Raw genomic sequence first — 13008 nt, 5'->3', positions numbered from 1 at the left:
TGCTTGTTTTCCATCTTCCCTCACTGAACAAAATGGCAACAGCTCACTTATCTGGTCTTGGCTAAATTTCTTCTGTGGTGTTTGATTGACAGGTGACTGTGGAGATATCCTAGTCAAAATATGTCCTTTGATTCCTAAACAACTGAGGGCTGAAAATATTGGTGTCATCTTGGTTTAAAAGAGTCTTTGTGACAGAAGTTGTTTGTCCACTTAACACCAGTTAGGAATTAGCAGTAACACAGAGTGCCCATAGGAAATGCTGCTGGTTGAAGTGAGCCCTGAGGAGGAGAGTGGCTTTTGCTGGCTGTGGGCACTATAGAGTTGGCCCTGGAGCATCTGCTGGTTTTGGCTGCCCAAAAAGGGACATCTGCCATTAGAGATTTTTGGGTTGTGAGAAATGGCATAAATAAGGGACTCTTGGCTGTCAGACCTAAGTCAAGCTACCAGCTTTGTGATTTTTAGCTGTGTATATGCTGTGGATTCATCACGGTAGAGCAGCCCCCATATTTACACCAGCTTGAGTTAGAGTTACTCTGCTGTTCGTGTTCTCTCCCCCACCTCTCCAGCTTTTATATAATGTGCCTTTACCAAACCATACGTGTTAATGACAGATGGCAATTACAGCCTGTACTTTGCTGAATCCTTCAGCATTCATGCTCTTTCTGAAATGATTTGATGGTAATTTTGTGAACTATTCAGTCTACCATTGGAATAGTGCGAGTGTTCCTGCGGGAGGGAAGTGTTCCTGTTGTCTTGGCGACATCGGTGTGGGTGGGTGCCAACCAGCCTTCTCATACTGCCCTGAGAAAGGAGAGAAGATGAGCTGTTTTTTTTGAGCATTATGAAACTTGAATTCGTGTGATACATTTGCATATTTTTGAGAGTTAGACTTGAAACTATTTCTGTTTAATGCTTGCTACCTGCCCATAAGTGATTAAGTGTCCTGTTCTGTCCATTACATGCTTCTAATCACAGTTATTCACTTGGGTTGAAAATGTCAGGTTTGGACTGGTGTTTGCCAGTAGTCCTCTCAACACAGTCATTGCTGGGTTGGTGATCTTCGTCTTTATTTGGGTCTGAATTTGTTGTTTGTCAGGAGCTCTGTAGTGATGACAAAATAAGACTGTATTTATCCCTTCTGCATATGCTTGTGCTTCCTTAGAGAACTGCTTGTTGTTGACTAATCTGTGCTGAGGCACAGATGATGTGGGGAGGGGGGACAATGGGAAATGGATTATATTATGAATTTCATAGAGATGCTGCTGTGTTTACTCCTCACAGGTCTCTATTGATCAATCAGTCCCTGCAACCTCCGATGGCAGCGCTCTGATAAGCACGGGGCAGGTCCCTGACAGGGGCAGCACCCAGGCCCTGGGAAGCACCCAGAATGTTGCAGACCTAGGATACACCACAGCTGGTGCTGCAGAGGGCAGGTAGGAAAGGCACAGCAGTGCTGTACTGCAGAGCTGTTCAGTTACAGCCCCTTTCTGGTGTCAGGGAATGGACACTTAAACAGGAACCTGAGAACAGACTGTGCTGTGCCTGTCAGCACGAGCAGGCACTTGTCACAAGACCTTACTGCAGCATTTCCATGTGCAGAGAGAGTGATAGTAAAATAAGCCTTGCAACCCAGTTTTCCAGAATTAAATGAACACAAGGCCTGATTTCTCCACCCACAAGAAGAGCTTCATTCTTCAAGAAATGAAGAAATTCCATTTCTAAAATATGCTAGTAGGAAACCAGGCTTTGAATTGACATCTTCTGTCTGTTTTGGCAAGTGGGGGGGGGCCTGCAGGTCTAATTGGATCTAGTTGGTTGATGAAATCTGAGAGGTTCTAAGCTGGAAGCGAGACACTGGGGAGAAAGCAGTGTTGAAAATAAACTTTTTTAGCGCCTGTTTCCTGTGGTTGTATATTACAGTAAAAGAAAATTAGCCAACTTCAAAATGTTTGCTCTCAATTCTCCTGAGTACAGCTGTATGTGACATAGTGTGCATTGGATCCATGTAGCAATGTCCTGGTGAACTCAGGGGGGAAATACATGTGTGATGCTTTCAGTTGTCCTTCTTGAGATGAAAAAGGAAATAAATGTGGCAAAGTCATCGTTGAGAAGAAAGAGCAATTTTCTTAAATGTACATATTTGAACAAATATGTCAGGTTCCTTGATTTTTGAATGTGCTTCTGTTTACTGCCCAGCTCTCAGCAGTGTTCAACAAGTGCTCTGACTTCCTCCTCCACTTTGGTAGAGATTCTTGAAGCCATGAAACACCCCACGTAAGTTTTTAATATAAATGTGCTTAACATCTTTTGTTAAGCTTAACATGTTTTGTTAAGAGGATGTGAAAAGAGTCACTCAAAGGAGAGCCCCATGTCAGCTGTTGAAGAGTTTTAAACTTCCTTTTGTTATTCAGTTCCAGACTCTCTAATAAGGAATTTTATAGAGATTGAGGTACAAGCAAAGACTTCAATTATTAGAACCCCAGAATCTTGTCAAATCAAGAATTCCCAATAAGTCACTAAAGTGCTGTCAATGTCAGCTCTTCATCTTGATACCAAAAGCCAATGATACAGCACTCCAGGGGCATTGTGCATTTCTTGTCCTTTATTTTATCCTCCTCATTCTTTTTTCTTTCCTCCTGCAGTGATTTTTGTCTTTGTTACTTAAAATCTCTCAGTCAGTCTGTGTTAACTCGTGTGACTTGCTGTGGTTCAGCACAGGGATCCAGCTGCTCTCTGAACAGAAGGGCCTCTCCCCGTACTGTTTCATCAGTGCGGAAGTTGTGCACTGGCTGGTGAATAACGTGGAAGGGGTGCAAACCCAGGCCATGGCCATTGACATAATGCAGGTAAGGAAACTATCCAGGGGCATATGGAGGGCCAGAAATGCCTCACTCTGTGAAGAAAGTAAAATTTTAGCGGAAAGCATAGCAATAATTTCTGTTACTTATTAAAATCCGCTTATGGATGAGTATTGAAAATAGTGCTCAACAGAACATAAGGAATCCAAAAAATGCCATCATTACCTCATCACAAAACAGCAATGTATTCTTCACTAGTAATACATACTTTTTCTACTTCCATGATGATGGTTCTGTTTATAACCTCCAGTTAGCTGGTGCTTACCAGGTACTCTGCATTGTGCTGGAATTGAGGCACTAGGCTGTGATTTGGATGTCCTTTCTGATAATTAAGTTAATAAAGTTGTAATAAAACTAGCATATGACCTTTGTGTTATGGATGCTGAAGCAGACACACTTTGTGCAGGAACACTGCTTGTATTTATCAAGGGATTTTTCTGTATTGAACTATGTCAGGGGCAGAAGGTTGGAAATGCTCTGGAGTTCATTCCTCTGCTGAGATCCCATATCAATTAACAGAGAACTTAGAATGTTTCCAAGCTCTTACCTTCTATAAATCCATCTATAAAACCAGAGCAGAGTAAGGGAGGAAGACAGACATCTGTGGAAAGGTCAAACACAATTTCTTGGGGAGATAAGGAATTGCTACATTTACTGAATATCGGGAGATAACTTTGCTCGTATTCTTGTTAGGCACATATCTATACAAAGATGTCAAGAAAAAGAAAATTATTTCCTAACGTTCTCTAGCAACCCTTTTATGTAACTGGAAAAGTGATTTCTCTTTTATCATGTTTGCTCTGTTCTCTCTTGTTCAGAAAATGTTAGAAGAGCAGCTTATTGTCCATGCATCAGGAGAAGCTTTACGAACCTTTATTTATGGCTTTTATTTTTACAAGATTGTTGTGGACAAAGAACCAGACCGAGGTCAGCATTGTTACTACAAGACTTTCCTCACTATCCCTTTTCATAATCATTAGGCTGTTCTTGATTCTTAGGGGTGCTGCAGCAGGAGTGCATTTTGGGAGCAGCTGATCTCAAGAGAGTCTGAGCAATTCAGCTTTTTTAGTTAAAAAAAACCGCACTGTAGAAAACATAAAGTACCTTTTCTCCCTGCCTCTTTTTCATCAAGAACTACTTTTCTCTGTGTGTTGAGTTCTTGTTTCTAACTGGAATTGCCCTTCCCCTTGGCAGTGGGGCTGCAGCAGCCTGCCATGTGGCACACAGCTGCCATGGACGACTTCTCCGCCTTCCAGAGGAAGTGGTTTGAGGTGGCCTTTGTGGCAGAAGAGCTCCTGCACTCGGAGATCCCAGCGTTCTTCCTGCCCTGGCTGCCCAGCCGCCCAGCCTCCTATGCAAGTAGGCACAGTTCCTTTAGCCGCAGTTTCGGAGGACGGAGCCAGGCAGCTGCACTATTAGGTAGATGCACAGCACAGGTGACAGCTGGGGAAGTTCAAGGGGATGCTTTGAAAGGGGAAGAGCAGCCAGCCAAGGGTATGATCTCACGTGGACCAGCAACAAAGCTGCAAATTTCATGCTGGCCTTACATGTGTCTTGCACGTGGACTTGTTCTCCTATGCTGGAGGTGTGTTTCACTGGCTGAGCAGGTAACTTTTACTTCAGAGTACTGGAATACAGCAAAAAGTATTTCTTAAAATATTCCTTGTTCCTCAATTCCTAGAATTTAGGGAGGAAGATGCTTTGTCTCCTTGCAGATCCAGAGAGATTCCTCCCAACCTGTAAGGAGGGATAAGCTGTGAGAACAGCAGAGCAACCAAACTGTTCTTAAAATTAGACTTCTAATTGCTGCCTAGGGGCAAAAGCCACAGTGAGATCCAGATGTGTTAGAAGTTTTCTGTGATGTCCTAGAGGCTTTTTAGCTAATCTGAACCAGACTACTTATATTAATAAGTCTGTGAAGCCCAGCTGCAGATGATCCATGTGGTATGGAAGCAGTAGGAAGATCTTGCTGCTGGGCAAGATACCATTAGTATCTAATGTTTTCTAATGTGTGGAGAATAACTCTGACTGCCTCTAACAGCCCGTGAAACACACTGGCTGTGTGACTGACCCTGTTGCTTTGTTAGCTTTTTGTTGCATATCCAGGCCAGCCTGAGTCACTTGCTTTTGTTCCTCTTTCCTTGTTTGAGAGAAAATCATTGCTATGGAACTGCAACTTCAGGTTTACTTAGATGCATCTGTTAAAGGTCTAGCAATTAAGGATAAAAAGAAAAATTTTGCTGTTCTCCTGTTGTGTATATTTGACCTTTTGAAGAGAAGTGCCTTACTGCTGGTGTAGTGTCTCTTAAACCTGAAGTCACAGTAATCCTTGTGTATTTCTGAAAGCCTTGTTTGAAGAGGAACAGCATCAGAAATGGGAAAGCATTAAGGATAGAAAGTCTGAACTAATGGTTAATTCCCTGAAGCCAACATATGCAGGTTATTTTCCCTGTCACACGATAAATCTGTTGCCTTGGCTAGTATCCAACCTCATTAGCTTAGTGGCTGGCCAGAGCTGAAGCCTGAATGCAGGCTGGCATGAAAGTATTATGGAGGCTGGAAGCACTTGGGCCAGATCCTGATCATGGTTTGATCTCTTACTCACTGTTTAGCCTGAGAAAGCTAGTTCAGGCTTCTCTGTCTGTGCTCTTTTGTGAGATGAAAAGATTGAGACTCACCTGGCCTGCACTTGTGGGGACAAGCAGAGGGAGGAGAGGTGCCTTAGTGTTCCCCTCAGCTTTCCTTTAACACCAGCCAGGAAAAGAGTGTATTCCTGCAGCATGTGGTGTATTACACACCTGTGTAGCTCTCCTTTTTCTTTTCAGTTGGAATTATGTCCATTTTACTGTTTAACTAATTTGCAGTCATTGAATGAGCAATAAATGCCTTCAGATTGCTCTCATGCAGTCTGTTTTTTCCAGGAATTTCATTCTTTTTGGTAGTAAAATTGAGTGTGGAAGTTTTTTCTTGCAAAGGAACTGGTTTAAACTGTGTTTCTGTGCTGTCCCTCTTCTAAACAGTATTAAAAAAAAACCAAAAAAACTTCAGCAGTTCATCTGAGGCAAAGAGCTTTACTAAACCCAGATGACCTCTGGTCCACGTGACTTCATTTGTTCCTCTCTTGGTCTTGATTTGGTTGTGGTTTTTATTTCTTCCCCTCCCCACCTTCCCTAAATGTCAGGCTGTGATATAAAATTGCATGCAAGCATTGGGAGCTCTGGAACAAGCTCCATGTATCTCTCAAATCTTTATCCCTCCCAATTCCCCAATCACTTGCCCAGTGACTGTCCCTTTTCCCTTCCCAGTGGAAGTCTGACCTGTGATACACCTAATCTTGTCCCTTTGATTTATAGCAATGCATGCACTAGCAATTGTAGTCATGTATGTAGCGAGTCTGTGACTGGAGAATAACCTGCCTGCTCCTCTCCGATTTGCTTAATAAACCATGAGTTAAATACTCAATAGTACAAGACAATTGGGAAGCAGGTGAGTCCTCTTAAAGTCTGACCTATGGAAGCTAGAGTTTATTCTATTAAAACAAGGTGGTTTTAAACAGGAGCTTCTGAATTCAGACAACTGAACATTTCTCATCAGTGTTGAATGTATTTTTTTATTAGCTCACCTGATTGGACTATGTTCTTCTGGCTTTGCCTGTGGACTATAGCTGCAGACAAGGCAGAGAGAGACACTCCAGCCCTAGCAAGGAGTCTTCACTCTCTGAGAAAAGGATCAGTGTAAGGGAGCAGGGAGCTCATTCTTCCCAGTTTGGGCATACTGGGTTGTGGTGTTATCACTGACCTCTTGGCTAATGACCAACACCTACCTGACTGAGCTGCTTTGGCTTCACAGCTTCCAGGATGTTGTTTTCCAACACACTTTGTTACAAATTTAGCACCATAACCTCCTGACCACAAGCATTGTATTCATAATATCCCAAAGGAGCCAGAAAAGAAACTCTGAAGGTGTCGGTCTGTCTGACAATACCAGATCAACTCAGAAATTGCAGATGATACATCTGCCAAAGACAAAAATGGGTCTTATTTATGAAACAAAACTGGGTGATGTTCTTTCATTTTTATTGTGGTTTTATTTTTTTTCCTGTTCTATGCTGCAGTAATAGCAATGTAAAGGATTTCCTTATAACCTTGAAAATGCCTCCAGCTAACTTGCAGTAGAAGTGAAGGTGGGAACTTTCCACCTGCTTTGAGGAAGGATTTCAACAATTTTTTTTTAAACACCATCAAGCCATCAAATTATAAGACAATTTAAAAGCTAATCCTACAAAGGGGTGCACATCTTCTACTTAAGCAGAAATAACAACACCCATTCCTTATGCATGCAATAATAAAAAGGGCAAAAGCTTTCCAGTAGTAGCCTTGCGGCCCATTGTTTTGTGTCAATTTTTAACATTACAGAAATGTTAAATTATGTATTTGTCTAAAGAAAAGTTGAAAGTGATGATGTGCTTCATAGCAGGACTTTGGTCTCCAAGTCAGGAGATCTGGGTTCTGTGCCCAGCCTTGCAGTCCTCTGTTTGACACCAGCCAGGTCACTTCCACTGCTGTGCTTTTCTTCCTCTCTTGCCTGGTGCCTGAGGTTTTCTGTCACCAGGATGCTGGGCTGTGGGACACAAAGGGAGCTGGATCTTGGGCACTATCCCAGCACTTACTGCAAAGCACTAAGAGGTATTGCAGTGGTCAGAATGCTGCTGCATATCTTGGCTGACTCTTCATGCTTTTACAAAAATTGTTGGATATGCACTTTTAACAGTGCGGTAATGTGGGATATTGATACAGGATTAAAGAAACAAGAAGTTTAACTTCTAATCTCCTTTAGCTGTGGAAAGTCCTGGAATGCACCTGCCCTGTGTAACAGCACCCTGTTGTGATTTCTGGTGGAGGCATAGAAATATTTGGAATGTTGGTGGGCATGAAGAAGCTGGTGTTGTCTAGCCATGCTTAATTATGGCACTAGTTGCCTGTTGATTAACTACTGGACTCTTGGTTCTCTCTCTTTGTTGCAGCTGAAATTTATTTTGACTGCTTGGGGAGGTGATTCTGTAGCACATACCCCTGACATGAGAAAAACTTCAGGGTTTCTGTCTTTTGTGATCTGGATGAGCGGCATTCTGGGACTATTCTGCCAGCCTGCAAATACCTGGGGAGGATTGGGAGGGCAAATTAATTTCAAATGGCTTATCTTGGTTCTTCTGTTCTCTTCATCCTGTCTCCCACCTTCTCTTTAATGGCCCTTCTAAACGCCCTTGTGCCTCGGCTGCACAGCTGCCACAGTGCCCGAGCAGCGCACGGTGACGCTGGACGTGGATGTGAACAACCGCACAGACCGGCTGGAGTGGTGCAGTTGTTATTACCATGGCAATTTCTCCCTGAATGCTGCCTTTGAAATCAAGTTACACTGGATGGCAGTGACTGCAGCTGTTCTTTTTGAGATGGTGAGATCCTGGGTGTTCTGGACGGCCAAAGAAATGCCTGTCTGGCTTCTGTACCCCTTAGACAGCTGGGGATACATTGTATTAGGAAGTATTAGGAAGAGAGACGGTGGCTTGGATCTGCCCTTATTTCCATAAGTAATTTTCCTGGTGGTGGTTAATGTTGTTGCATCTGGTCAGCATTTATCACACCATCTATAGTCATTCTGTCTGCAGGAGAATGTTCTGCTTTTAGAGGGTTTTATGCACAGTATGCAGAGATCAGCATAGGTCAAGGTGATAAATTTAAGTCCCCCTTAGGCAAATTTTAAGCCCTGAGCTGGGTCTTTGGAAAAAAATCTGTTTCACATTGCATTCCTTCTATCCCCAAGCCTTAAAACTTTAAATCTCAGTGGAATTGCTTTCATAACAAGGCTTTTCCAGGCAATGTGTTTTTCCTGTTCAGCAATGTTTTAGCTTTTTTTCAACTTGCTGAAAACGTTTTGAATTAAAACATGTCACTTTTTAATTTTTAGATTAAACTTATAGATTTAATTTTTAGATTTTTTGTTATCCTTAATGTAGCTTCGGTAAAACTCAAATTATTTAACACCAGGTTTTACCCCACCCAGACAGACAGCACTAGGTAGTTGGTTTTGCTTTTATTTAAAATCAATTGCACTGTTCCAGTAAAGCAGAAATGTTTAGCCACTGGTGATAAGTAGGCTGAATCAGTTCCTGAAAAATGTCCTATTTTAAAGTGCTTTCTGATTGATGGGGCACTTGAGAAAAAGGAAAGCCTGATGTCTTGTGCTTGTACTGCTTTGCTTGCAAGGACGTTGGTGTGCTTGCCATGCAGAACAAGCTGAGCCTATGGAGAATTGAGCATGTCTGGTCTATTCTTGGGGAATGAGTTGCTCCTATGCACAGAAGTACCCTTCCTCAGTTGGCATATGTGCTATGATTCATTGTTTGAATTTCTTCTCAGGTTCAGGGTTGGCATCGGAAAGCCACCTCCTGTGGGTTCTTGCTGGTCCCAGTCCTGGAAGGCCCCTTTGCCTTGCCCAGTTACTTGTATGGGGATCCACTTCGAGCTCAGTTGTTCATCCCACTCAACGTGAGCTGCTTGCTGAAGGAGGGCAGTGAGCATTTGTTTGATGGTAAGAAATGCACTTTTTTTTACCCCTCGGGGTACTTTGTGCAAACAGGTCACTGCTGGCATGTAGCTTACACAAAGAACCTCATCTACCAGCCAGCTTTAGGTGGCTGGAGGACCTGTTTTTACAGTCAGCAGCCCCCTCAGGAAGGAGGTGCTGGAGGAAGCTGTGCTGGCAGGCTGATCGTGCATGGGGTGAGGTGGGCAGCAGGAAGCACCAACACACAGGAAAGGTGGTGTCCCCAGTGAAGCTTAACCTTGCACACCCTTACAGAGCCCATACTGAGTTGTGTTTGGTAGACTCTTGTGTCTGTTTTGCTGGTAGACCCACAGCTGCTCTGCATTTGTATCCTGCGTTTGTTTATTCTCCCCCTCCCTGAGGTTGGGCTTTCACCACTGCCATCCTCTTTTTTTTGTTGTTGCCATGGTTACTTTAATGGTTACAGTGTTTGCACATGAGATTAAGCTCTAGAAACTGCAATCTCCTTTTCTGCAATGTGACCTCGCTCTTTCCAGTGAGATGTTGTGGTAAATCTCAGGTGGAAGCCCAAAGATCAGAGAACTCTGTCCTCATGCAGAGAAGCACAAAATTGCATCATGAGAAGGGACAATCAGCAAAAGGCGTTGTTTCAAAATAGTAAATATGATATTTTCATTAACCCTTGACTCAGTGTCCAGGTGCAACTGTTAAATGAATGTGGCAAATCCATATGCTGTGAGGTCACCATAGCCCCACTGACTGAATTAAGTATTTCCAGAGCACTCTTGTGATACACAGCAACCCATTTTTCTTCCTTGCCCCCTCCCACACCCCCCTTTATGTTCCTTTCCTTCATCTCAAGAGAGACAAATAATAAATTCAGGGATAAGTCTGCTACTGGAGTGTACAAGACACATCTCTAAGAGACAACTGACAGGAAAAAATGTGACTCAAAAAAATGGCTAGGAGAAAAAAAGAGTGCACAGAGGCCTCCTGAGGAAAACTGAAATCTTGAAAAGCATGGAAATAAAGTAGCTTTACTAGATAATTGTTACCTTTCTGTTTGTTTCAGGCTTTGAGCCAGAAACATACTGGGACCGAATGCATCTGCTCCAGGAAGCAATAGCACACAGGTATGTCTGCAGTGGAGTGGAGTGATCAAACAGTTCCTGTCTCCCTGGATAATGTGGGATGAAGGCCTGTGCTGAACAGTCACTCCTGAGTCACTTGGGTTCTGTGCAGTCTGCCTCTCTGAAGTCTGCTCACAGCTTGTGAGACTAAAATACAGCCTCCATGCCTGGAGGAGGTTCTGCGGGTGCGAGGGGCAGCTATGTAGTGTTTCAGCTGTCACTCTTTAGGAACCATACTCTCCTCCTAGGGAGGGCCTTGCCTTTGGAAAGTGCCCCTTATTCTAAGTTAGAAGTAGATAGAGTGTAACAAGATTCTTCCTGAGAAGGGACAGTTGTTTCCTTCTTGTGTATTTGCCACAGTCTGTCACACTGTGTCTGGCCACAGCAGAGAATATTTGAAGAAGCTCAGCTCTCTTCATCATGTTTCCTTTTGCCTTCAGGCTATAAGAAAGGGATAGTAGAAGGATTTCTTCTGGTGCCCCTGCTTTTGGCTGAGGAATCCTACCTGGAGTGGCTCTTTTTATCTTTTAATCCCCTTTTCTCTATTTCTTCAGATTTGGATTTGTACAAGATAAATATTCAGCCTCTGCATTCAACTTCCCGGCAGAAAACAAGCCCCAGTATATCCATGTCACAGGTGAGCAATATTTGAGAGTCACTGTGGCACAGAGGAGGTTATTACAAACAAGAGAACCATTTTACATGTGGTTTGTGTTTTGTGTCAATGATGTTGGCGCTGTTCTGTCCCTAACCAGACGACAAGTAGGTGTGTCAGACAACACAAACCAGAAAACTGGAGGGGGCAGTATGAAAAGCACGAAGTGTTGCTGCTCATAAATGGTGTTGGTTTGAAATATTGCTTTACAGTGGCTCTGAAACTTTTTTTCCAGAAGATGGGGAAATTAAAAAAAATAAGATAAAGCTTATTCAAAGGTCAATGTAAATAAATGTGTACCCAGAAGTTAGAAGGAGGGAAAGGTGTCAGGACAAGTCAATGCTCTGTTCTCATGCTTAAGGTCTGTTGTAGATGCATCTCTACCCATGCACACTCTGTGGGAGGTAGATCAAACATTTAGGATCCACTTGCTGAGACATGAAAACAATGACAGGAAGAGAGAGTTTGGAAAATTGCAGAAGAGAATGGAAATTGATGGGAAGTTAGCAAGATGGATCAAAGCCTACATCTTTGCTTCATTCTGTGCTTTAAGAGGAAGGCAAAGTGCACTCCCTCCCAGTGTTGTAACATGCAAGAAGAAGAATGAAAGGGGAAAACTGTATCCCATTTTCTCTTGCTCAATGGCAATTAAATGAAGCTCAAGCCTGTTTCCTTCTTAGAATTTAATGAGTCAGCTACCAGTTGCAGGGACTTAGGTCTGCCTCAGACTAAAGTGCTGTGTGTTTCCTGCAGGGACAGTGTTTCTGCAGCTGCCATACTCCAAGAGGAAGTTTTCCAGCGGGCAGCAGCGGCGCCGGCGCAACTCCACCAGCTCCACCAACCAGAACATGTTCTGTGAGGAGCGCATTGGCTACAACTGGGCCTACAACACCATGCTGACCAAAACCTGGCGCTCCAGTGCCACTGGCGATGAGAAGTTCGCAGACCGGCTGCTCAAAGACTTCACAGACTTTTGCTGGAACAAAGACGGCCGGCTCGTTATGTTCTGGACTGATTGTCTGGACAAGATGCATGCTAGTGCTCCATGAATAGGGCTGTATCTCTTAGGGAGACAGCTAGAAGCTTTACCTTGTGGCAAGGAAGTTGAAGTGATGAGTTTCTCTGTTGGACGCATGTTGAAGCTCCAAGAGAACCTGAGCAATATTGCTGTTGATATTCAACAGAATTTGATTAAGTGCGTGGAAAAAAAGAATTTCAGCTCTTGGCTTGCCAGTATCTATCACCTGACCTCAGCTTGGTTTCAAGTAGCTACAGCCCTTGGTTGCCAAAACTTCAGTCAGAGCAGAGGTAAAGGAGGGAGAGTGCTAATGGTTTTCAAGGGCAGCTGGATTGAGCACAGTGTGATGGTATCAGCTTCCCATCATTGGAAATGATTGGTGCCTGGCATCTGATGTACCTGGCAGCAGCCTTCCCCTTCCCCTTCCAAGGTGTACCTGATTGTGTGAATATGTAAGATAAGATGTGAGAGATGCTTGTTAAATTTTCATACATGTAAATAAGTAAAATGCAGAAAATGAAGTGACCTGACGTTTTGTTGTAACTCCGCAGACAGCAATACAGAATTGGTGAGTAAAAGGAAACAATTGCCAAAAGAAAATACTGCTTCCCTATGTTCAGCGTAAAGTTTAATGCTGGGGCTTTGTCTTTTAAGTATCCAGGACTTTGTGTCTTCACCTCTGGATCTAGAACATTGTTACACAGCAAGAGCAGGAAGCCAGTTACAGTCTTGCAAGGCCAGTACCAAAGCCTAAGGAGAAATCAAGGGCCACTGAACACAAGT

At 43.3% G+C, this 13008-nt stretch overlaps 1 protein-coding gene across 14 annotated transcripts in view; it reads left to right on the top strand.

The window, feature by feature from the left end:
- The window catches only part of DEPDC5 (DEP domain containing 5, GATOR1 subcomplex subunit), a 37484-nt gene extending 24734 nt beyond the window's left edge, over positions 1 to 12750 (top strand). For 9 of the 14 annotated variants that reach the window (XM_085076004.1, XM_085076008.1, XM_085076006.1 and 6 more), the window contains 10 exons: positions 1282 to 1433; positions 2197 to 2274; positions 2714 to 2846; positions 3677 to 3785; positions 4053 to 4277; positions 8141 to 8310; positions 9275 to 9446; positions 10495 to 10555; positions 11107 to 11189; positions 11961 to 12750. In XM_085076004.1, coding sequence (XP_084932130.1) covers positions 1282 to 1433; positions 2197 to 2274; positions 2714 to 2846; positions 3677 to 3785; positions 4053 to 4277; positions 8141 to 8310; positions 9275 to 9446; positions 10495 to 10555; positions 11107 to 11189; positions 11961 to 12256 — 1479 coding nt within the window. In that variant the 3' untranslated portion in view covers positions 12257 to 12750. Of the gene's footprint in view, positions 1 to 1281; positions 1434 to 2196; positions 2275 to 2713; positions 2847 to 3676; positions 3786 to 4052; positions 4278 to 6972; positions 8311 to 9274; positions 9447 to 10494; positions 10556 to 11106; positions 11190 to 11960 lie in introns of those variants that run through there. The other 5 variants (XM_085076009.1, XM_085076013.1, XM_085076016.1 and 2 more) reach the window with 5 other exon arrangements.
- Positions 12751 to 13008: the final 258 nt, after the last annotated feature.

The sequence above is a fragment of the Lichenostomus cassidix genome, chromosome 15, assembly GCF_008360975.1.
Source record: "Lichenostomus cassidix isolate B80296 chromosome 15, HeHo_3.0, whole genome shotgun sequence".
Taxonomy (NCBI): domain Eukaryota; kingdom Metazoa; phylum Chordata; class Aves; order Passeriformes; family Meliphagidae; genus Lichenostomus; species Lichenostomus cassidix.
The sequence above is the reverse complement of the archived record's forward strand: the minus strand, read 5'-3'. Positions and strand labels throughout refer to the sequence as shown.